At 43.2% G+C, this 24389-nt stretch overlaps 1 protein-coding gene across 5 annotated transcripts; it reads left to right on the top strand.

Moving 5' to 3' along the window:
* Positions 1 to 55: 55 nt before the first annotated feature.
* Positions 56 to 23882, top strand: OTUD7B (OTU deubiquitinase 7B). 5 transcript variants are annotated; one of them, XM_087943600.1, is made up of 14 exons: positions 56 to 206; positions 2284 to 2391; positions 2532 to 2605; positions 11500 to 11649; positions 12095 to 12265; positions 12440 to 12667; positions 14640 to 14741; positions 15116 to 15243; positions 15541 to 15653; positions 16039 to 16166; positions 17146 to 17295; positions 17525 to 17639; positions 18282 to 18366; positions 18986 to 23882. In XM_087943600.1, exons 4-14 carry the CDS (start codon positions 11565 to 11567, stop codon positions 20297 to 20299), a joined length of 2619 nt encoding a protein of 872 aa, XP_087799726.1. In that variant the 5' UTR covers positions 56 to 206; positions 2284 to 2391; positions 2532 to 2605; positions 11500 to 11564; the 3' UTR covers positions 20300 to 23882. The 5 variants fall into 5 exon arrangements, with proteins under 5 accessions (XP_087799726.1, XP_087799725.1, XP_087799728.1 ...); XM_087943599.1 differs by having other exon boundaries at positions 2532 to 2662; XM_087943602.1 differs by lacking the exon at positions 2532 to 2605.
* Positions 23883 to 24389: the final 507 nt, after the last annotated feature.

The following is a 24389-nucleotide window of genomic DNA, read 5'->3' as shown; positions in this document are numbered from 1 at the left end:
GAAAGAGCAGGGGACGTTCCAGCGGCGGACACGCGCAGAGGGCGAAAAGGGGGCGAGCGGGGCCTGGAGCGGGCGGAAAAGGACTGCCGCCGCCGCGCCCCCTCTCCTCCGCTCCTTCCGGTCGCTCTCCGGGAGGCCATCCGGCCGAGGTCTCGCCTCTCGGTCTGGCCTCCTCGGAGCCGGGATGGCGGCGGCCGAGGAGCAGGGTAAGTGGCCCGTAAACGCCGCTTCCCTCCTCTGCGACCCCGGTCGATGGGACGGGGCGTCCCCGGCCTCTGCCCACTTGTTGGCCGAAGCCTCCCCTGCCTGCGGCTTGGACGGGGACGGGGCGCCTGCGGGCCGCTCGTGATTTGACGTTTCCCCCCGTGGCCTTTCTCTCCCTCCTTCCTCCGGGCTCGACTGCCTCTCCGCGCTTTGGCTTCGGGCCAGCCGGGAAGTCCCCGCCGAAGGGCGGCCGCCGCCCCCGGAATCCTCCCGGGCTATTTTGAGCAGAGGCGCTGCGCGGGTCCAGAAGGGCCGGGGGGCTCCTGGCCTTCCCAAGCCCTCCCTCGCCTGGCCTCCTCCGCAGGGCGCGATGACAGCCGCCGCCGCGGTTCCCGGGGAAGGGGGGGGGGCGCGCGAGGGCGAAGCGACTGGCTGAGGGCCGGGAACGAGAAGGGCGGCTGCGGGGGACCCAGAGCTGCTTCCCGGCCGGCTTGGAAACGCGAGGAGGAGGCGGCAGCCTTTGCTCCGGGGCCCAGTGGGCTCCCAGGGAACAAGGCCTCTCCCTGGCTTGAAAAGGGGCGATGGGAACAAGGAGCGCCTGGCAAAGGCCTCCTCCTCCTCCTGGGCGGAAAGCGTCCCCTTCTTCAGGAGCCTGGCTGCTCCAGAGGCTTTGTCTTTCTTTGGGAGAGAAACTTCCTTCCTGCCCAGCCGAACTCTGGGCGGCCTTCCCCATCCCTCCCTCCCTCTGTGGCCCTCTGCTGCTGGAGGAAACGAGCCCCCTCGGGCCCCGGTTCCTTTCTTTTGGCATCCCTTCCACTCCTGCCAGGCCGCCCAGCTCCTTGGCAGGCTGGGAATCCTTTGGGGCGGCAGTCCTTGGTTGGCACCCCTTAGGTGCCACAGGAGCAGGGCTGTTTCCTGTGGTGCGCCAGCAGCTGCCTGTCTAGAGAAGGTGATTTCCAGCGGGTGGGTGTTTCAAAAGGCTTGTTGGGAGCCTTTGGCGTGCTTTGGATGCAGCCTCGTAATACCTCCAGCAAGTGGGTCCTGCCTATTTGGCAGCAGGGAGTGAGCCTCTCTTCCAATTTTTCCTCCACCGGCTCTATTTGGAGGATACCGTAAAGGTCTTTCCCACTGCAGCAAACCTTAACCAGCTTGCCGGGTATGGACACCCAACAGGGTCCATTGCAGTTGACGTGATGTCAGAGGACAAGGAGAAAGTGATTGGTTTCCTGCCTGTGCAACTGGTTGGATATGAGGTCTAAATTGAGCTGGGCTTTTCCAGAAGTGAGTGTTTTATCCTTCCTCACAGAAGTAGGTGCTCTTGGAGATGAGAGTCCTGGAGAACAGGCTTTAGCGACAGTACGGTCCTTGGACCTGTGACTGATTTTCACTGTGTGGTGTGTAAATGCCGCTCTGCTGACTCCTAGAAGACAAGTCCCTCAAATGTTGTTGCTACTGGAAGTGGAAAAGTCTCTTTCCTTTTGCCTTCAAAGGAGGGAGGGAGGGAAATGAAACTCTGGATGTGCCCAGTTCCTGTCTAGGCAGTTGGCCTTTCTCTCTCGTCTGCCTCCGTCTTCCTGGGAGCAAAGCACGAGTCTTCTGGGCAAGGAGTTGTGCTCTTGGCTCCTGCAGTCTTTGATAATGAGGGATGTCATCAACTTCATGTGATGAAATCGTGGGGCTTGGCTAGAAAGATTTCTGTGCCTTTGGCAGATGAGCACCTACCAGCCCAGCCCTGTTCCTCTGAAGAGAACACGCCCATCCAAACAAAGGCTGCTGAGGAAAGACCTGGTTGTGGGAGAGGTGCCAAAGAGAAGCAAATCTTTACACGGGGCTTGTTCTTCAGCTTAGCAGCATCCAAGGGGCCCTTCTGAAAGGAAAGGGCCATGCCAGGAATTTCCTTATAGTGAGTCATGTGGCGGATCTAGCCAGTTCAGCCTGGCCTTGGCGGCTAACAGTAGTGGCTGCTCTTGGGGTTTGGGGTAGTGCAGTCTTTCCCACCCATACCTAGAAACAGGGTTGGGCGCTTGTGCATTCTGTGCCCTGCTGCTACTGAATGATGACAACCGTTCATTCTCCTAGAGACTTAAGCAGCTTCCTTGCACCAGGACACGCCAGCTCCAACCTCTGCTGACCCTGCAGTGCTGAAAACTGATCCTTGGGCCCACTGCAGGCCTTTCCAGCTGTCTGGTGAGTCCACAGGCAGGCAGGACAGGGCAGAGCCAGAACTGGGATGAGTCCTCTGTCCTTAAGTTAACTTCCCCACGAGGGATTCCATGGAAACCCTGGATGGTCTGAATTCCTTTCTCCTTTCTCCTTGTTTCATTCAGATGTGGATTCTGGGTCAGTTCGTCTTCTTCTTCCCCATTTCTGTGATGATTTCTGGAGCAGTTGAGGTGACCTGGTAACTTCACTTTAACCTCTGATCTTGCTTGTAGACTAGCTTCTACCTGCCTTATCTGTAAACCCTCCGTTCTCAATATTTGCTTGGTCCCATTGGCACTCTGATCTTGCCCTCTTTCATGTTTCCGTCTTCTCATTGAACCCTTTAGTATATTTTTGATCCAGCCTCTGGCTGAGGCTTGAGAAAAGACACTGAAATAATCTGCTAAGAGTACAAGAAAGCAGCTGTGTACAGATAAGCTTCAATCATGTGGATGATGATACAGTACGACAGAGAAACTGCTCTATTCTCTCTCTCCTCTACCTTAAACAGTTTAAACTTAAAGGCTGAAAGCATTTGCTACTTAATTCTACCGTTCAAAACAGAATAAACGCTGAAGTGGGAGGCATCGCTACAACTAACTGTGGAGGATGAGAATTTGGTAGGGCTTCTTTGGAATCTCAAGAATTGCAGCCATTTCTGTGCTAACTCCTCCACCTTATAGAATAGAAATGTCTACAAGCAGTGAGAACTTTCATACATGTTTTGTAAAATAGCGGTACTGTACAGAGTTAAGAATTACTGTTTAAAATTCCTAGCAGCAATCAATGAAGGTTGTATAAGTATCTGGATTTTTAAAAAAACATCTATTAATGCTGAGGCAGATGTGTAAATAATTTCAAGCTTAGTGCTTATTTTGTGGAAGAGGAATGTCTGGTACAGATGGCCACTTAAGATGAATGGCACATTTTTGTGTACCATATGCCAGAGGCAAATGGGAAGAAGTCTGTGGATCCAGCTGGGTAATAGCTCCTATCTTGGAATCCCTCTTGTCCTGCGAAGTCCCTGGGCCCAGCTAGCTTTCTCCCACTGCCACTTGAATGAAGGGGGTCCAGTCTCTGTGCTTTCATAGAAGAACCTTTGTTATTAGGGGTCCTGAGAGCCCAGCCCCTCATGGCATCCAGGCTTCTACCCCTCAGCATGCAATCCAGTGCATCCAGGAAGCACCTCGAGCAGGAAAGGGGGGCAACAGCACCTTCTGCTCCCATTCCCCAGCAAATCTGATGAGGGACCAGGCCTTCTGTTTCCAGGAGAGGAGCTGCCTCATTTGCTCCATCCTTTTCTTTACGGAGGCAAGAAAACAAGGCTTTTGTCTATGAGGGTGCCCTCATCATAAAACTCCCTCTCTGATGGAACACAGGGATTTTACTTAGTCTTAGATTGATTGGGCTTTCCAGAAAGCATTTCCTATTTTCCAGGCTGAATGGATGCCTGGAATGGAATGGAAGCAGGAGCAGAATAGAATTCTTTCTTGGCCAAGTGTGATTGGACACACAAGGAATTTGTCTCTGGTGCCTAAGCTCTCAGTGTACATACAAACAGCAAGCGATAAATCATGATCATAATCATAAAATGCAATCATAAAGAAAGAAAGAAAGAAAGAAAGAAAGAAAGAAAGAAAGAAAGAAAGAAAGAAAGAAAGATAGATAGATAGATGATAGATAGATAGATAGATAGATAGATAGATAGATAGATAGATAGATAGATAGATAGATAGATAATAGATAGATAGATAGATAGATAGATAGATAGATAGATAGATAGATAGATTAGATTAGATTAGATTAGATACTGGTAGGTATTCACTAAGGTTTTAATAAAGGCATTACTTTTTGTTTTTAAGCTAATTTGGCTTACATTAAGCATTCAAGAATCTGGCTGATAAATATGCATATCCATTTAAAGATTTGTTACATACTTTTACTGCTGCCTTCTGTGCATTGGTTGCATTAGTGATGTTCTCTTTCATAGGTACTGTTCCAAATATCTGCATATTTTAGCCTAGTCATCTAGTTTTAAGTATTTTAAGTATTTTTATCCATGCTGCTTGCTATCTTCCTTACAAATTATAGTTGTGAATAACTGAATGCATAAAACAAAGAAACACTTGTTTTTATGTTCAAATTGGTATGGTAAAGTTAATGCCTGAAGATCGGAATTTAGGCAATGGGTTAGCTTAGGATGTTGACAAACATATTAAACCAAAATGATTTGCAACCTATGAATGGCAGTCCTTAGCCTCTCCTGGTCCAACTATTTTAACACTGGCTAGACCTGAGCTATAGTACATCTGAAATTATTTGGCACATCTTTATGATACAACTTTGTGTGTTCTCTTTCCTTTCTCAAGCAACATTCTTTCAAGGCTAGGCCCAATGCAGGGGTGTGTGTGTGTGTGTAGAAGCCATGATGAACTTAATGGAACTTGTTTTGGGGAATACAAGCTTCTGCCCTTGCTTCTTCTAAGATCGGGGCTGCTGTAGGATAACACGGCTGCACAGTGATCATACTTGTGTCTTGGTGTATATTTATACCTTGGAGTGCTGCATGATACTCAATAATTTGCTTTAACCCCAACCAGCAAATCTGAGGTTTTCCTGCCTCTTCTCTGCTGGGGAAGTTTGGATTGTAGCAAGTAGGAAATATAAAGTTAAGGGCCCCGTTTCCTAGCTGTATTATCCTCCATAGTAACTATTTTATTTGGTGCATTTATATTTATTTTATAGTAATTAAATTGTTTTTGTTTTATAACGTATGCCACTCAGGGTCATTTGTTGAGAAGAGTGGTTATCGAAATCAGATAAATGGACCTATCCTTCTTCATACCCCTTTTCCTTTAACGTGGCATGTGATTGGCAGCAAAAGAAGGAACCAATGGTCTTTCCCCCCCAACGTCAATTATTGATAAAGCTATAATGTAGCAGGGAGGGGGGGAATTCTTCCTCACCTTTTTAAACAGCAAAAGTGAATTTCTCTAGAATTCTCCTCTATCAAAGAGCCTCTTCTACATTTGATGCACAGGAATTTGGGATAAGATACAATCTCTGCAGTCATTTTTCCTGCAGAAAAGTAAGAGGAAAAAAAAAAACAGTAATTAGTTTTCTGCCTGTCAAGAATCTTTTCAAAGCTCAGAAATAGCTACTGTGAAAGAGGGGAGTTAGCAAGCCTCACAATTAGGTCCTCAGGAAGTTAGTAGCCTTCTGGAACTTTTATAAACATATTTCACAGTTAAAGATCTTCTGGTTTATAAAAGTGTATCCTGTTTGGCTATTGGATTACACATGGATTGGAATTAAAGTGCTGCACGACTGGGAACATTTTTTGTGGGTGAAGGTTGGATACCAGTGGGATTACAAGAAAGGTGAATGTTTATATTGAGAGGGCTGCACAGTGCATTGCTAAATTATTTGCAAGGGATCAATTAAATTTGCAATTCCCTGCTGGAGGATGGGTTTAAAAATAGAGGCCACTTCATAGCAAGGGGCTGTAAATGGAACCCCCACATTTGGCTAGGCTATATCTGATGTACTGGAATAAGGAAGGGAGAAGGCAAAATGATTTGTGGACTTACCAAGAAATTGATTTCTGAGTAGCATTCAAGATTTGAGACTTCATTTGATCTTGTGCCGTGACTGCTGCTTAAGATGCTAAGCTCTCCTTAGCCTTTGCTGGATCTCACCCATGACATTGTTGCCATCCTCCTCCTCCTCCTGCTCAGATCAAACAAGTAAATCTATTTTTGTTATTAAAAACCTAACATCCAGTAACTGGAATTGCAGAGAACTAAATGGAAAACATTTGGCAGTACTTTCCATTTTACGTTGTGCCTCCTAACTATTTTTCCATTTTACGTTGTGAACTTTTTGACATGAAAGGTGAGGAGAAATATTCACAATTTATACATAATTTTGGCCAAGCTGAAAATGGCCTGAAAAATGTATATTGTTTCCCTGTTGTAATGCATGCAGGTATGGAGTTGGACCCAATGGGGTGTGGACTTCTCCACCCCATATGAAGTCATAAAATGTGATCCATGAATCATTTAACAGTATACTGATTTATATAGTCACAGGTAGGTTGGAATATGCAGCTGGAATTCCATGTGCAAACATTCCTGCACCCATTAAAATTCTTTTATTATATAGGTGGCCTTTAATCACTGACTTAAAAAAAGTATTTAATACTTCTTTGGCACAGCTTCTGCTTAAAACTGCAATTGCTGGCGAGAAATGATGTGTATCTCGTTCTTATTACAAAGAATAATAGTCCTTTTCTTTGTCTCTGTCATGTGGTATTCCAAAGTACAGAATCTAACCTTTTCTATTGATATGAAAGTGTTTCTTCCTTGGAATAGGTGAGGACAATCTCCCATGTGTCTTGATGCACATTTCTTTTCGTGTGGGCTGATGGGCCTACAAGGTGTAGTTGGCAAAGTCATGGCAGGTCTCCTGAAGCTCTGAGTCTAGGAAAAAGTGTCATGTGAGGTGAATAATGTGCTCTGGAGTTTTGTACAGGCTGTGCCAAGAGGCCCAGAAAGGCTGCCAGATGCTTTCCTGGTCTTGCTCATAGAAATGGCAAATTTTGTCCTCTACTATGCCAGTTATACACTGTTTCTGTGCTTCAAGTTTTCTTCTGTTAAAAATAGGCACCAGGAAGCTTTGGTTTGCAAAAGCCTGGCTGCCTGAGAGGGTTGATGTAATTGGTTTTTGGGAAGTGTTTGGCATCACCTCTCTCTGAACCAGGTACAGACACTCCTCCTCTCGTTTCTTTTCGGCATGACGGAGCACCCAAAAGACCTGTTCAGAGGAGGCTATTTATAGCGGGGATGATATCCGTTACATCCTGGACATGAATGTGCAAATGCACGGCCCTTGCCGTGCTGGTGACAGTGCTGTTAATATATGTCACTTTGCTTATTTTTCCGTTTGGGAAGCCCGCTGTTTCAAGGAGTTCTTTGGAAGAATGTATCGTAAAGTGGGCATTTGCCATTTCTCTTACTCGAGTTCAGCTTTGGCAGATATGGAGAAAAAGAAACAGCCAACTTAATTACATTCTTATCAGTTCTTTCTGAGGTTAAAGTTCAGGAAAAATCACAGATTAATCTTAGGGTGCTGGTTTTCCTATCAGCGATATGGAACAAGTAATGCTAACCTAATTTTCCAAGGTACCATTTTGGAATATTTTGATATTAGTAGTTGTACTGCCCTGTGGATTGGATCCCCACTCCTTTTAGGATTTTTTAAAACATGTATTGGGGGGGGGCAGTTTGTGGTAAATGAAAGTATGAAATGGCTGGGAATTAGGGTAATGCGTTGCTAGTTGCTTACCCGGAGGGCCGTTCCTCCCTCCCTTGCACCAAGATGGCCCTGTCCTACCACCAGCAAGACTCCTTCAGTGGTTCTGCAGGCCTATTTTGGAGGCTGCATCATAACTGAAGTTTTGAATTCCTGACACCCCAGGGTCAGGCTGTAGTTGGCACACAGTCATATATGTTTAAAGGAAAATATTACTCGTCACTGCTTATGTTCTCATTTTCTTTTCCCTTGTTCGTTCCCTAGAAATAAAGGAGCATTGTGGAATTTCTATGAAATTCAGTTTCATTCCTTCTAGGTTGGCTTCCTGTATTCTTTCTCTTCTATTCCTTTTGTCAGAGGTGGCCTATTTTAAACTAATTACCCTAAATAGACCTTGACTTACTACTATATATGAACTGTAATTTTGGTTTTTAGAACCCAGAATTGTTTCAGAGTACCATCATATGAGTAAATCTGAAAAGAATATTTACTCAGGTATGCTCTTATAAAATAGTTCCTCATGCATAGAGATAGTTACTGCAAGATAATAGCAAGGACTGCAATGATTTGGTTATGTGTTTTGGAGAAGGGGGGGGGGCTTCAGGATTGATGGAACTGCTCGTAGTAACTGGAACCATACTTAAAATCAGACTAGCAGAGGAAGGAAGGAAGGAAGGAAGATTTATTACATCAGTACAGGACTTATGATGCATATCATGCACACATTGAGTTTCCAAGCTTGCCTGCAGCAAAGGATAAATTTACAAACAGGACTCACTTTGTATGCAGTTACTTGATTTTTTGTCACCTTTTTTCAGATGTGACTGGTAGATAAATACTGTCACTTAACATGCTTATACAGCTTTCAAACAGGTTATTGGAAGAATTCCTCCTTGCTTTGGTGGCTTTGTTTCTGATTGGAAGGTGTATTTTAGTACAATAACAAAAAGATATATTCCTTTCAATAGCAGATCATTCTTCTTGAATTTCCCATGGATAGTAATACCAGGTTTTAAGGGTGGTGAAATTATCTAATATTAAAAACTTCTCCTTTATCCTAGCCTCTTGGACTGTCTTCTGTTTAAAAGTCAATTTGATGCTCCGTCTAACCAGCTTCTAAGGCAAGGTGACCCAATTCTACTTTCCTTTTACTCCTCTATTATCCAGCCTAAAAGATAGAGCTCCATGCTTCATATTGATAACAATTCCTTTTCCTCAATTCAAAAGTAATACGGGGAGTGGCCCAGCTAACTCTCCTACATCCACCACAATCTGCTGCTCTGTTCTATGTAGCACTTTTTTTTTAAACCATTGTGTATGTTCTCAGTAAGTAGCAAAAGAACTGTAGCGTTATCTGGATGGGGGCACAGGTAGCGTTCTTGCTATCTTAGCATCAGCATTCAAAACAACAAATTGCTAGAAGCTTCTGAAGAATGGCTTTCTCCCCTGCTAAGTCATTGGGAATGGTGCCTGGTGGTTTGTTTACCTCCTACAGATGAGATTAAAATATAATTATTGTGCACGTGCAAATTAAAGAAAGTCAAGAAAAGGAACTGCCCTTTTCATATTATTGTGTTTATAGATCTAAAAGTTTTGGCAGGGTTCTATCTCCTCTGTGTACCTACCACACATCCCCCCAAAAAACCCCTATTAGTTATTTGAGGCATTATTTTTGATGCAGGGATGCAGCAGGTCAGGCGTGACAAAGGCCAACCCAGCAGATTCTTTGCAAAGGAATCTCTGCCCTCTTGTTTTCAACTCTCTGAAACAGCGGAACAGTTTACTGCTGGGCCTGGTTGAAGAACAAAGTTTGGACTTGTCAGCGTGGTCTTTAGGGACTAATGCAAGAGATGCTTCTTGGCAGGAGCACTTCTTTTGCTCATCTGCTTGGAGTGGGGAGGGGGAAGTACCCAAAATCAAGATTCTTAGAATTTCGTTAGGGTTTGTTCCCCAATTTGAAGGCTGAGGGCACATTGCAGCAATAGTTAATAAAAGCAACAATATCGCTAATGGGAGATATCAGTCACAGTCTAGTCCTCTTATTATTCCACCCCTGAATCTTTCAGTACTTCTCACTTTTGTTGCGCTTGGCAGCAGACAGGAAAAAATTAATTTCCAATTACTTTGGAACTTTTGTAAGAGGGAATAGAATAATGTAACATGTTTTGGGTATGTGGGTGTGTATTTGAGGCAGAGCAGTGGAGGGCAGGAAAATGCTGATTATAAAGTCTGGGGAGCAAACTACCTTCTATCAAGGATTACATTGTCTGGGGGGAAAATTTGAGAGTGAAGTTTGGCAATTGGCTGGACAAGAACAAGAAATTAACAAGGACTTCCTCCCTCCCTTCCTCTTGTCTACTACTTCCAGGGCAAGGGTGAGTCTTTCTTTCTTGGCAGACCTGATCAGCCGTAGACCACTTATAGTGCAATTTGCAAGCTGCCTAATTGGGTGGTGACTTGTGAAGAGTTGAAGGTCTCCTTATAGCAGCATTGTTAATCTTTTTCATAGCGAAAAGAACGGATGCAGATGAATGTAGCAAGCCCAGTAGAAATCTGGATTAAAACATGCAGAAATATTATTAAACTTCTTTCTGGTGTGAATGGCCTTGGAAATTCCACTATAGGAAGAATGATCCTTTTGGTAAATAAAGACAGAAGTTCTAGAGAACTTTCAATCCATTTGAAACAAATATCCATTTGCCTTTCTGTCATTCTGGCTGAAGAAGCCTCCTCTTTCTCCTAGTTTAGATTCACGTTTGATTATTGAAATTCAATTTATATTTTACGGAAATGTCCATTTGTGTTCATTTTAATTAGCATTCTTGACCTTTTGAAACTCTTTCAGATGCCAAAGTTATTCTTGCCCAGGAAAATTGAGAATACAAGGGTGTTTTTACTCGGTGCTTGTAAAATTATTTTTACAGTACTTGTTTTGCAGTGTCAAGCATAAAGTCTTGAGAACTACAGATAGCCATTTAGCATTGATTTATTTAGTGACTGTTTAATTATGACAATAATTAAAAAGTAACTTTGCAATTTCCATTTACCACCTTCGCAGGTCAGTAAAGAAAAAGAAAGCTGGAGTAAGTGGAATAAGGACAAACATAGTTGCAGTTACACTTAGCAACTGCTTTGCTTAAGGTTGCCTATCATTAAATGAGAACCTGTATTTCATGATGGGATGTGCATACTGACCATTCTGCCACCTGTTCTTTGGCAGGTTACTTGTGCCAAAAGCAAAGTCTTGCCCAGAAGTGGAAACAGTGGCCCTTTATCTGGAGTGAGCTGGGTCAGGCAACTCTACCTAAAGCCATCATCAGTTGCGAGGTGCAGCAGAGTTGTTTGCTTATGTATTGATTGATTGTACTTCCATGCTGCACACTTAACTATTGAAATAACTCTGGGCAGCTTACAAAAAGAGAAAAGGTAATACACAAACACTTAAAATTAAGGAAGATTAGCTAGAAAGTGAAGGCTAAGAGGGTGGAATCTAGCCTGCTGACCAGGCCCAGCATAAGCCACCCCCATCAAAGCCCTAGGCCGGCCAGGAGAGCCAGGTCCGGAAGGCCCATGTGGAAGGCCTCACACCTTCAAAGGCGGAGTATTCCAGCCATCCCCTTGTTCCAATCTCATGCTGCCAGGCGGGGCTTCTGTCTTTGTGGATGGGGCTCAGCTATGAGGAAGCGACTTAACTGGCCTCCCAATGAATCAGATGGGCAAATCTCTCTGATGACCTTTGTGGCAATCAGCCGGACTGCACCTGCTTTTCTTCTTCTCTAGAATGAAAAACTGTCCCGGCTTGATGTCCCTGCAGTTCCGGTCACCTTCAAGGAATTCATGATCACATGACCCTGGATATGGATGTCGTCCTCTCGGATTTTGTTCGCTCAACGGGGGCAGAGCCAGGATTGGCAAGAGACTTGCTTGAAGGTAAAAACTTCAGTTTGAAGATGGCTTTGACTTTTTTCTGCCACCTTCAATTCTTGCCTTTTAGTTATCCATTTCTGAGTTGCAAAATAATACGGTCATCTCAGAAAATGCCACATCTGGCTATTTATGATTATCTACAGCTCCCCATCTTAAGGTGGGGGTTTTGCCTTAGGATTTTATTCTGTAGTTGGGTGCATCTCCTAAATCTCCGTCCATGACAGTTGGCCTCTTGTGAAATACTTACGCTTAGGATGATTCCCTGAATTGGCAGAAAGGGAAGAGCGCATCTATTTCTAGAAATTTAGAGAAAGCAGAGATAAAAGGCTGAGATTGGGGAAATTTCCTTTAGATAGTGGTGGTGGTGATCCCCAAATTTCCTTACAAAGGAAAAGAGGAGGCTGGGTTGGCTTTTTAAAACCTGCTTAGACTTGTTTCCTTTTCCTAGGGAAAAACTGGGACTTGAACGCTGCACTGAATGATTTTGAGCAGCTGAGGCAGGTTCATGCCGGGGTCCTGCCCCGTTCCTTCAATGACGGTCATACTTTTAAATTTGTGGAGAAGGAGATTGCCCACAGTGCCCGGCCACAGCTGCAGCGCCAAGATGATATAATTCAAGGTAAGAGCCTCTCCTGGTGCTGAAAATGGCTGGTTTACGGATAGAAGCACTATTTGCATTCCAAGGAAAGCGAGTCGGCACCTGGTGGAACGTGATGAATTTTGAGTTCCTGTCCCAGTCAGGAGAGGACAAGGATGCTGCCTCTGCAGCTGCTCCCCTTCCTCTTGTTTTCAGAGAAGCGCTTGTCCCGAGGCATTTCCCACGCCAGCTCCACCATCATCTCCTTGGCTCGCTCCCACGTCTCCAGCAATGGCGGCAGCGGTGGCGGCAGCGAGCAACTCTTGGAGATGCCGATCTGTACCTTCCAGCTCCCTGACCTGAATGTTTACAGTGAAGACTTCCGGAACTTCATCGAACGGGATCTCATTGAGCAATCGATGCTGGTGGCCCTGGAGCAGGCTGGTGAGTAGAGAGTTGCCGCTTTTCAGAAAGGCTGAGACTCTCCTGGGCCCACCTGATGATTGTGCTCGATTACCAAGCTGCTTAGGTATCGCCTCTGTGCTATTGCTTCCTGGGCCTATTTTTTTTAGAGCCAAGCCCCAGGGCGCTTTGATTCAAAATTCCCCATAACTTCCTATATCAAAGAGCTGCTTTGATTTTCAGTCCCTGCTGACTTGAACCCTCCTACATTCTATGAAGGTTCAGAGTTTAGCATTTGGCATTGGCCTGGTATGCTCACTCGGGGTCCTCTTCCTTTGAACTGTTAGGATGTGTTTTCTGGGGTTGGAGTTGGAACATTGCAGCACACTGCAGCATTCTCAGAACTAAGAAGAGGAAAAATACACATTCTGGAAATTCCACAATCTCTCATATGTCAATGGCCAGCATCGCATCTTATATTTCTTCCTGGAATATAAGGGAACCATCTCTTTGCTAAAATACTCATATAATTTGGGGAATCAGTGCATTTTCCCAACAAAATTTATATTGCTTAATGCTGCAGACTGGTTCAAGGATTAATGTAAACCCTCCCCTACTCCTGGTGAGTAACTGCAGAACGGTAATTTTTCCCCTCAAAATAATGACTCCCTCCCTCCCTCCCTCCCTCCAATCTCCTGAATTATTTGGGGCTTTCATCACAATGTCTTCCACCCCCTTAAGGTGACAAGATTTAAGGTTACTTGGACTTTAAAATTGTCCAACTAGGAAAAGATGTTCAAGCAGTTTCTTGGCTGTGAGACTTGGGAGGTCTTGCAAAAGGAATACTTTTATGTTGCTTTCAGACATAATCTGCTATTGCTTAGGAAGACAATGATGTAAGCGTCTAGCACCCATGCAAGTGTGTGTGTGTGTGTGTGTGTATGTGTGCACGTGCGCACACACAGCAGAAAAAGGATATATTCAAAAGATAGACAAAATAATCTTTTTGCAGTAAACCGTGTTTTAGCTTTCCTCAGATTGGGTTTTATCTCTGTTGCTCTTTGGAATTCTGCGCTCAGTGACCTTCTTGGCTGTGCTGCCTGTGCCAAAATGGGAAGTGGCTGGTCTGTTTCCAAAGGCTGGCTCAGGGCCAATCCTGTCTGTTTCCATCACAGAGTCAGATCCTTTCTCTTGGAGGACGGAGGAACGGTTGCCGATTTCCAGCCTGTTAAATATGCCATTCCAGGGAAAGCAAGGGATTAATTATTCTAATCAAAAAGTCCTCTTGTTCTGAGCCTTCTGGTAGGATTGAGTTGTTCTTGAGAAATGTTGTTTTGCCTGTCTTGCTGGGCAACCCTGACATTTTGATACTTCTTTAATCCCTTTTTTTAAAGTAAGCTGGGGGACAGTTATTGCCATATTTAAGGCAAGAGCAAAAAATTTTGCTCTAGTTATAAGGCAAAGATTGCTTTGGCTGGTTTGCTGCTAACCCTCTCCCTCTTCTGTTTGGCTCTATATGGCAGTGGACTCGGCAACAAACTCATTAATACAGAGTACAGTAATCTTCATTTCCAGTTTGTTTTTAAGGTCCAGCGGAGCCTTTCTTTTATGTCACCTCAAGTAGCTGTTGTAGTATATAGTAGGTAAGAATCAGTGGTGGGATTCAAAATTGTGTGGTATCGGTTCTATGAGAGGGGACAGGAAACGGTGGGGGTGGGGGAGCCAACCCAAGGTGGTATTTGCCAGTTCTCCGAACTACTCAAAATGTTCACTACCGATACACCAGAACCGGTCCAAACCGGCTGAATACCACCTCTGGTAAGAATCAAAGTTGTGAATCTCTAAGAAAGGATTCTTTCTTTCCATAATAGGCAAGGAACAGCTCATTAAATGCAGAAATTAGGCCAAATGAAGATAGCAGTCTGTACTTGAAATGCTCCGATCCATAAACTCTCAAATGCGGAACATGTGTTTGTATTTAGTATATACACACATCTGTTCTCCCCTTGCCCAGGTCGTCTGAACTGGTGGGCCAACGTAGATCCCAGCTGTCAAAGGCTGCTTCCCTTGGCAACAACGGGTGATGGAAATTGCCTGCTTCATGCTGCATCCCTAGGTAAGAACTTTCGGTCGTAAAGTACACATTTATTCTGTGCATTCCTTCTGTTGCTAGGCAGCTGGGCCCTGGCTCCCTTTCTTGTTCCTTCCTTCCTTTCATAAGCAACTGCTTATGATGTTTAGTTTCCTGGTAAAAATGACAAATACCTCAGTTACCACAGAGTCAGTTTGACCTTTTGGGCCCTCCTCTCAGGCTGTATGTCCCAAATAATTCTCTTCTTTCTCCTCAGTCAGCTGGGCTTCCTGACTACTGTAAGCCACCAATACTGTAAACCAAAATCAAAGCAAGCATGTTATGACATAGGCCCAATCGGTCCAATTAAAAATGCCTTAAAAGGAGGCTGTTCTTTGTTTTTTCCTTACCACCTTCAGGTATGTGGGGTTTCCACGACAGGGATCTGATGCTCCGCAAATGCCTTTACGCCCTGATGGATAGAGGGGTGGAGAGGGAGGCTCTGAAAAGGCGCTGGAGGTGGCAGCAGACCCAGCAAAACAAAGAGGTAATGATTTGGAGCGGTCTCTGAGAACTGGTGAGGCCAGTCTTGGCTCTCTGCTTTGTTCAGAAAAGGGGATTCTTTAGTCCGAAATTCAACCTTACATCCCTTCTGAATCCTAACTCCCTCAACTGTCAAATGTGGTGTATCTTTTCTAAACACCTAAACACAGCAGCTCCTCCCAGATCAGTCTTGGAGAATAATCTTAAAAAATCACCCTCTAAAATAGGATGATTGAGAGGAGATATTTTGTTTGCATATAGATTTCTTATTGTCTTTACTGTCTCTCTGCCAATATTATAGTCTGGCCTCGTATACACAGAAGAAGAATGGCAAAAAGAGTGGAATGAGCTGACCAAATTGGCTTCAAGTGAACCACGTATGCATTACAGCACCAACAGTGGGAACTGTGGAGGGTAAGTAGGATTTTTCATTAAGCAAGATATTGCAATGCCCAGGACTTTAGCTGTGTGTGTGTGTGTGTGTGTGATACTTTGAGTCCTTAAAAAGATGCTCAATGAAAAATAAACACCCTTGTCTTTGAAGCCGCATTCAGCAGAAATCTGCATCTGCTCATGCCACCAAGGCTAATTCCCATGGAATGGCAATTTATGCCTGTCTTGGCAGTGTGTGTATAATAGGCCAATCCTTGTTCCCAGGGATGTTGGCTCCAATCCACAGGGTGACCGCCTTCTTCTGAGTGACACAGGAAAGGGGTGCATGGATACAGTGATTCAGCATGCAGAATGTTAAACATTTAGTCATCTCTCCCCCAAACGCTTTTTGATTTGTTTTCTTCAGGGTTGAAGGATCTGAGGAGCCGGTGTATGAGAGCCTGGAAGAATTCCATGTTTTTGTCCTTTCCCATGTATTGAAGAGGCCCATTGTGGTTGTGGCAGACACAATGTTGCGAGATTCTGGAGGAGAAGGTAAGAGTGCAGTGAGGTGCATTAAGAAAGTGCGGCTGTGATCTGCCTTGGCAGTTCTGTCAGTTGCTGTTTTCAGCATGCTTATTTGGAAAGAAAAGTGCCCCAAGTAGACAAGGAAGAGTCATTCGTGCAGAGTAGTCTCAGCGGTTACTTTTGGTTTCATGGTAAAAGTTGAGAGCTTTCTCAGTGTCCGTAGTTTACTTAGTCATTGAATATAAGGTTTGGAAGAGATCTTACAGATCCCTTAAGCTTCTGCGCAGTGTAGAAATCCAGTATAGCAATATCCCTTACAAGTGGTCATCCAGGGTCTCCAGCAAAAGAGAGTCCACTCCTTCCCTGGCAGTCTCCTGAACAGGTTCCTTGAAATTTGAACTCCCCGGTTTCTGTCTGGCCTCCTGGAGCAATTCTGTATAGTTCTGTCCCGTCTTTTCCATCTCAGCCCTTCAGATACTTGAAGAAGACAGCTATTATGTTTCCACACAGTCTTCCAAGGAATAAGTACTGTTTCTGAAGACCTTGAAACTTTACATCTCACTCCTCCCTCTCTCTGTCCCCACCCACCATCTACTTTTCTTTTGTGTTCTGAGAGGTTTCCTGGTACCACCACTGAACCTGCAAAGTGCTTCCTGCATCGGTTCCAGGAGTTCCTTGTCATTTCTGAGGAGCTTACGGGGTGGGCAGTTTTGCTTTTCTCCCAGGGAAGGCACCAGCCTGCATGTAGCACATGTATCACTCTTAGACTCTTCCAGGAAAAGCACAAACACCAAATAGATCACAAAAGCAGTTTCTCCTGTCTCTATATCATTCAGATGAACAAACAAAATGTAAATCCTTCCCTCTCTTGACCTTTTTTACCAACTTTCCCCAGCAACTCCCTGCTGGCTGCACCCATTCTGCTCCTGCTGCTGCTGCTGATGACGATGATAGTGCTGGTAACTGAGGAACATGGTTTCACAAGAGGCTTCTTTCTCCTTTCCAGCATTTGCTCCTATCCCCTTTGGTGGCATCTATTTGCCTCTGGAAGTTCCTGCCAGCAAGTGCCATCGTTCCCCATTGGTTCTGGCCTACGATCAAGCCCATTTCTCTGCCCTGGTGTCCATGGAGCAAAAGGAGCCCATCAAGGAACAAGGTGTGCACAAAACGGGTTGCTGCTCTGTTGTTGACCTTCCTTCTGTCCTTGCTGTCTGTCTTGGATCCTGTAAAAACATCCGGCAGAGGAGAGTTCTATGATCCCCTCACAGCCCTTTCTATCAAATGCATGGCTTCCTTTTGCTGGTAGTTTTCTACTTTCCCAACTCCAAATTCTGTTTTTAGGGACCTTAAGGAAATTATTTTTTCCCTTTTTTTTCCCAACCTAGCTGTGATCCCTCTGACAGACTCTGAACACAAACTGCTTCCGGTACACTTCGCAGTGGATCCTGGGAAAGAGTGGGAGTGGGGTAAAGATGACAATGATAACGTCAAATTGGCAAGGTAAATAAAAGGAGAGCTCAGTGTGGAGGAAATGTTGAGTTTCTACATTTTTGGATTTCATATTGGAGCTTGAAAGGAGTAAGGGAGGACAAAGAAACCTCCAGAGAAATAGGTCTTGGTAAAAAACAGTAAGAAATGGAAGGTGTAAAGAATCACGCAAGAGACAGGCTAGGTGCAGGAGATGACCAGGCTGAGCCCCAGGGAGGAGGGGCCAAGCACATCCTAAGCCTCTGGCACTTAGCGCCCACCAGGGATCCAAGTCCAGCCCACCTTAAATTCCGTGCCCTCCTGTCTGCTGCCTATCTCCTTTGACTGCTGGCAGTTCAGATTCTCCTAGAGAGGGTTAGCGGAGAAAAAACCATTTGAACCACCTTGACTCCTGATTTTCTGCACTTGTCTTTAAGCTGGGAAAGGGGAAATTGCTAGCAACAGAGAGGCAGTCTTTTGAAATAGGAATTGGAGTGAAAAATGTGAGGAAATCCAATACTCCTGTTTTGAAATCTACAATAATTTACCCAGGGTATTACTTATTTGAAATGTTATTTCATACTTGGAATTTCTATAAGATCCAGGGACAGGAGCTCCAATTTAACTCAGTGGCATAATTTTGTTTTTGTTTCTGACATGGCCCTACCTGTTTAGTGTGACTCTTTCACTGGAGGCCAAGTTGCATTTGCTGCACAGCTACATGAATGTAAAGTGGATCCCTTTGTCTTGTGAAATGCAGGTAAAAAATGTTAAGGGAATCACATTCTATGTATGGAAGGGAGGGATACTTCAGGTGATTTTCCTGTTCGCTCTAGAATAATGGAATTCTAGATTTGGATTATTTCAGGTGTTGAGTCCAACCCTTGCTCAGCTCAAGGGTCCACCTTAAAACAATCCTCAACTAATGGCTACTCAGCCTCTGCTTAAATATACCTCCCGCCCCAACAGTTACTAATTTTAGGAAGTTTTTTTTCCCCCAATGAGAACTCTACCTTTCTGTAATTTAAATCCATTATTCTCAAGAAGACAAAATAATTGTGCTAAGCAGAATTGGATGAAACAGGCCTTTGTGCTAATGTTGCAAAGGTGACTTGTTTAGCAAGTGATATGAGCTGTTCAACTTACATTCAGTCTACTATGATTTAAAGAGTTTTATATACTGAGGATACCCATACAACTATAATGTGTTTTATAAGGTGCTCCACTCTTAAGGCAGATCCATTTTAATGTAGAAATAATCACAATGGAACAGCCTATCATACCCAACCCCAGCCTCCCCTTTCCCTGGCAGTGGAAAGGTTTCCTTTGATTGCGCACAGCTGCCTTTTCCTGTACCTGTCTCTCCCTTCTTTCTCTAGGCACCTCTTGCTCAGCCAGAGTCTCCAACGGCTTCTGCAGGTGATGAGATCCGATCGGCTGCAGACTCGGGGGATTCAGATAAGGAATCAGTTTGTAGCAGCTCAGCAAGCAATAGTGGCAGCAGCAAGACCAGCAGTAAAGAAAAACCAAAAAAAGAGCGGGAAAAGGACAAGGAGAAGAAACGGGCTGACTCTGTAGCCAATAAACTTGGAAGTTTTGGCAAAACACTGGGGAGCAAGCTAAAAAAAAATATGGGCGGGCTGATGCATAGCCGAACAGTCAAAGGCGGAATGAGCAATGGACAAGGGGAGACCTTGGAGAAGAAAAAGAAAGGCTCCATAAAAATAAGAAAGGGCAGCAAAGAGGAGGCTCCTTCTGGAGATTTTTCAGCTCTTCCAGAGAAGTCCGGTCTAGCTAAGACGACATCTTCAGAAAAGCAGCCCGATCACTGCAAATACAGCAGTGATGTCAAGCTGAGTTTGAGCATCCTACGAGCTGCCATGCAAGGGGAGCGCAAGTCCATCTTTGCTGGTCAGCTGAAGACCAGTCACCGGCACCAGTACCAAGAGGAGATGATCCAGCGGTATCTCCTGGATGCTGAGGAGCGCTATTCTGCAGAGCAGAAACAAAAGGAAGCTGAGAAGAAGATGGTGGCACTGGGCAATGGGGGAGCTGCCAAAAAGATGGACTTAGAAGGCAATCCTCTCAAAGGAGAAGAGACTCCACGGAACTCCATGGACCACCCAGGACTGTCGCCATATAGTCTCCAGAGCTCAGATCTGGCCACGGTGGGTACTAAAATATCCAGTTTTTCCACTGGCCACTCAGGAGTCTTCACCATTCCCCGGCCTTCTATGATGAGCAATGTGGAAAGCACCTATCCTCCTACTTACCAAGATGGCCGAAGACAAGTTGCTGGAGGCCTCTGTGCTCCTTTTCCCTCTTACGCTACACTGCCCAGGCAGTGTGCACAAAGCCGTTCCCACCTGTCCCAGCAGGTGGGACACTTCTGTACCACAGAGATGGATATGCCACCTAGTTATGCGGAGGTGGATTGTGAGGGCTCTTCCTACCCAGTTCTATCCAGCAATGGCTATCAAGATTGCACAGAGCCAGATGGTAGCTCTACAAAAGTAGTGCAGGGTGATCGAAGAAAAACATGGCTGCTGTACAATGTACAGCAAACCAAATGCAAACAGCCCAACTGCAGTTTTTATGGACATCCAGAGACTGGGAATTTCTGTTCATGCTGTTACAAAGAAGAACTGAAACGCAAAGAACAGGAGAAGGAGACACTGATACATCGGTTCTGAAGAAACAAATATGTACGTTTCCTATCTGGACCCATGGGATATGGGGAATGCAATAATTTTTTCTACCCCTGTTCCCCTTTCATTAAGGGGAGGAGTTGGCCAGTGGGGGTTGGTAAGCTGCTTACGGGAGTGGGGGAACCAAAGCCCCTTACTTCCTAGAAGCATGGAAGAAAACTCCATTAAAGAGCAAGGGCTGCTAGTGTAATGTGATGGGGACAGTTCCCTGGAAGGTGGGGGTAGAATTCAGGGAGGTTGCATTTTGTGCAGGACTGTAGTTGTTGAATCAAGCAAATCCTCTAGACCAAAGCTTTGAATTCCAAGATTAGAGAAAAACAATGACAAAGGCCTGTTCTTATTTGATCACCCTCCAACATATTTTTTTAAATTTTTATTTCAAAGGGATTAAAATTAGTATCACTCAGTTTTGTCTTAATGCCTGAAGCGTCGAGGCTCTTTAACAGTTTCATGTCTTTTTTATGACTATTTTTATGTCTCTGGGGTATTCTGATACTGCACAGGGACTGAGTTGGAAAGGAAGTATTCTGAAGAGTGAATCAAGTTCAGTTACCTCCCTGTTCTTCTGATGCTGCCTCCTTCCAAATCCACCCATCTTTTCCCACAATTGTCTGGTCTTCTGAGCATGCTTGTTCTAGCTAGGGTTAGCTTCAGTTAGAGATGAGCTTCAGAGATTTTTTTTTTGAAGTATATATTTTAAAATACTTGTCAGGAGCTGAATGTGCTAGGTGGGAAGGAATCAAGTCACGGTGTTGTGTATTGAGATAAAGTTTTAACTGAAAAAAAAAATGAAGCTGTTCTTGATGGAATCAAACTACTTGAGTAGAATTTTGGAGACCAGGAGGGAAATCAGTGGGGCTTTAATAAGAGCAATAAACCATTGCAGGCAGCTTTAAACATGGAGAGATGAAAGGTGGTAATGAGGCATCACAGCAAGAATCCTTTGCTATCTGATTTTGCTCCAGCTACTTTTAAAAGCATCAGAAGATAAACCTATATAATATTTTCGGTCTGCAGAGAACAACCTACTTTTTGTGCAAGCTATTTTTCCCAGACTACCTCTGTTCTGTATAGAAAAAAATCTGACTTTGGGGGAACATAGTTATTATTCTTTGTTCCTTGTGGGTTTTCTAATGCAGTACATTAATTCCCATCAACTCCAGCCTTTAGAAATATTGGTATATTTTAAAAGCACCTGATTATTCCCACTTTTGGTGTTGCAGCATTTGTTGCAAATATTTTTTCAACAAATAAAACATGTTTGATGGCTAGGAACTCCCTCCTAATCAGATATTTCACAAAGACATATGCCAGTTATGTTTTGACTGAATTTTGAATGGTGGATAAGGGTCTTTTTTTCCTTCTTTTGGCTCATTTGGGAGTCTAAAACTATGCAATTATTTTCCATCAAGAGCTGCTGAGTTGGGACAGAGAACTGCAAGTGTACTTAATATTTTAAACAATAACCCAACACTCATGGCTTTCTTTAATACTCCTTACACTGCCTTAACATGGACAGTAGCCCAATATGAAATAACAGGCACTTTCTTGTTTCTTTCCTAGATAATTTTATTTGAGAAAGGGGTACTATTAAGAGGCAAATATGTATTGCTATGTTAAATTTGTCAGGATCTGCTGCGTGATATAAAATTAAAACGGGGCTTGCAGAAAATGCTCCTGAGACATACAAGATGGATTTGCACTCACAACTGATAGGTAGTCCATCCACCCCTCTTGCTAAATACTGTCGTGGAAGATTATAGACCACTTAATTTCAGAGCCCTACAATGGGGGAAATGTGTGTGTTTTTAACCAGGATGTGCAGAGGAATAAAATCAGGAGCAAAAGAAAAATAAAACCATGTATTTGTCTTGTTAGGCAACATAAATGTTTACACTGTGTTCAGAAGAATAATTTCAGTCTTAAAATTTGACAGTAGGTGGACGTCTGCAGATTATAATTCATTTGATCTGAAAATCCAACTCGGGATGTTCAATTTTGACATTTCAAGCAGTTTTGGGGTTTGATAGACTAAAAACTAATTTGAGGAAAAGCTTATTCAGTTGGTTTGTGGCTGTATAGAGTAGCTGAGCTCAAAGTAGCCTTTTTAAAAAAATTACACATTTCTTCAAAAATTAACTATCCTAAATCTATTTTTATGAGGGTGGCAGCAGCAGTGGTAGTTGCATTTTTTATGATTCTCTGTGTCTCTTTTCAGTGCTGGTTGCTTAAGATGTTATCGCAAGAATTCCTATAAGTGACATTGGACTATTTTTTATTTGATCACTTTGGCTAAATTGAATGTCACCTCCAAAATTTTTGTTTGGAAATGCACACATGCTATCTGGAAGACATGATACATGCAGAATTCCCCCTTCCCATATAATTTTTTCCAAGTAGTGAAGCCTCTTTCTAGAGATCTGTATGCTTTCTTTTTTTGCTTTTCCAAACTGTAACTAGTAATTTTGAGATTGTACCTTGACAGTTTGTTGCTGATCACTTTTTAATTATAACTATTATTATAATTATTATAGCAATTGGGTTAATAGATTGTAGCATTTTTGTACATCAAAACAAAGTGAACACTTTAAAAACCTCTATTTGAAAAGTATTTTTCTATGAACTCCAGAATTTTAAGTCCAAAACCTTTCCGCCTTAGTAACAGTGAATTCTAATTATTTAACTTCTGCCTACCAGATCAAGTTTGAATTGGTATAGTTGTTCACTGACTTTCCCTTTCCAGACCCTCCTTCTATTTTTCTGAGAAGTGTAGGTTTGTTTCCTTTATGGTGAAACAGTAATCTTTTTTTCATTAAAAAAGCAAAAGTTAAAAATACTATTTATTGAAAAAATAAAACCTTCCCCTTTTTATTCATTGTCTATGCAGCTATAAATTGAAAGCAGTGGATATATTTTAAGGTACCTTTTTAATCATTATTTTCTTGAGCAGAAATATAAGCAGATGAGTTTCCCAAGCACTTTTAATTGAGTAGAGACACTAGAGTAAACAATTTTTTATAGAAGAGCAAGTAGGGGGAGATGTTTGTGGTCTTGCTCCCTCTGCTGGAGGAAGAAGTTTATGGCATATTCTGAGAAATTTAACAATTGGTTTATTCCCACCTTCCTTCCCTATGGATACGGAGAGGAGGGAGGGAGGGAGAGAGACCACAGATTGAGGCAAGTCGAGTGAGAATGCATTATTAGTGATGTGACTGTGGCTTCTGACAGACACTTGTGGGACTCTACAAATAGTTAAAATTATTTTAATATTCCAAGAATCAAAATAACTTTTTCCCATTTGATGCACAATGTTTTGCACAACAAAAGAAAAGGCCTCATTTTGGCTTCAGTTCCTTTATGATTAATTCTGACATTATGTCTCAATTTGTTTTTTTAGTTTGACAAAAATAGAATGACCTTAAATAAAAATGTCCAGGGTATAACTTTAACCAGCATGTAGAAACTCTATAGAAAGGTTTTTGTTAGTTTTTTTCTGCTAGTTGTCTAAGAATTAATTGACCTGATTTAATTCTGTTGTCGACAATAAAAATTATTTGTAAAAAAGTTATTTAAATATATTGTTGTATTTTCTGTTTACTTTGCTCCAGAAATGCCTTCGATATGTGTTACTAGGTAATAATTTTTCTGAAAATTAGTTTGACTATGTTTTGCTGTAGTTTTTTAAGCAGGAGGGTAAGCTGGTGCTTTTCAGGTTATTTTCTACTGGTGAGCCTCTTTGGAAACAAGTTTCTTCCTTCTCTGCAGTTGAAGAATGACTGGGATCTGCTTTAAAACAACAACTGAGAACATTTTATCTTTGTGAATGCACCATTTATTGGTGTTTTGTTTATTTCAATTATTTTTAAAGGAATATATACCGGTATATAGGAATAATTTTCATCTTCCAAATGCTTTATTTGGATGCTTTAAAATGCTTTAAAATAAAATGCTCTATTTATATACATACATACACGTATGTAGAGTTTTGCAGTTTCATAGATTCATCCTCCCTTGGTAGAGAAAATGTGTCACTTTCAGCATTAGGAACAAAATAGAACTAAAACACAGGGCGGAG

Source organism: Notechis scutatus, chromosome 14, assembly GCF_049901735.1.
Source record: "Notechis scutatus isolate UNSWTSFEM ecotype Mainland chromosome 14, rNotScu1.2, whole genome shotgun sequence".
NCBI lineage: Eukaryota > Metazoa > Chordata > Lepidosauria > Squamata > Elapidae > Notechis > Notechis scutatus.
The sequence above is the reverse complement of the archived record's forward strand: the minus strand, read 5'-3'. Positions and strand labels throughout refer to the sequence as shown.

What these genes read in the sequence shown, in the direction of transcription:
- OTUD7B (XM_026685936.2), top strand. Translation starts at nt 11,565, where the DNA reads ATGACCCTGGATATGGATGTCGTCCTCTCGGATTTTGTTCGCTCAACG. An exon ending in GCGAGATTCTGGAGGAGAAG is followed by an intron (nt 16,167 to 17,145) that starts GTAAGAGTGCAG and finishes TCTCCTTTCCAG; the next exon opens with CATTTGCTCCTATCCCCTTT. An exon ending in GGAGCCCATCAAGGAACAAG is followed by an intron (nt 17,296 to 17,524) that starts GTGTGCACAAAA and finishes TTCCCAACCTAG; the next exon opens with CTGTGATCCCTCTGACAGAC.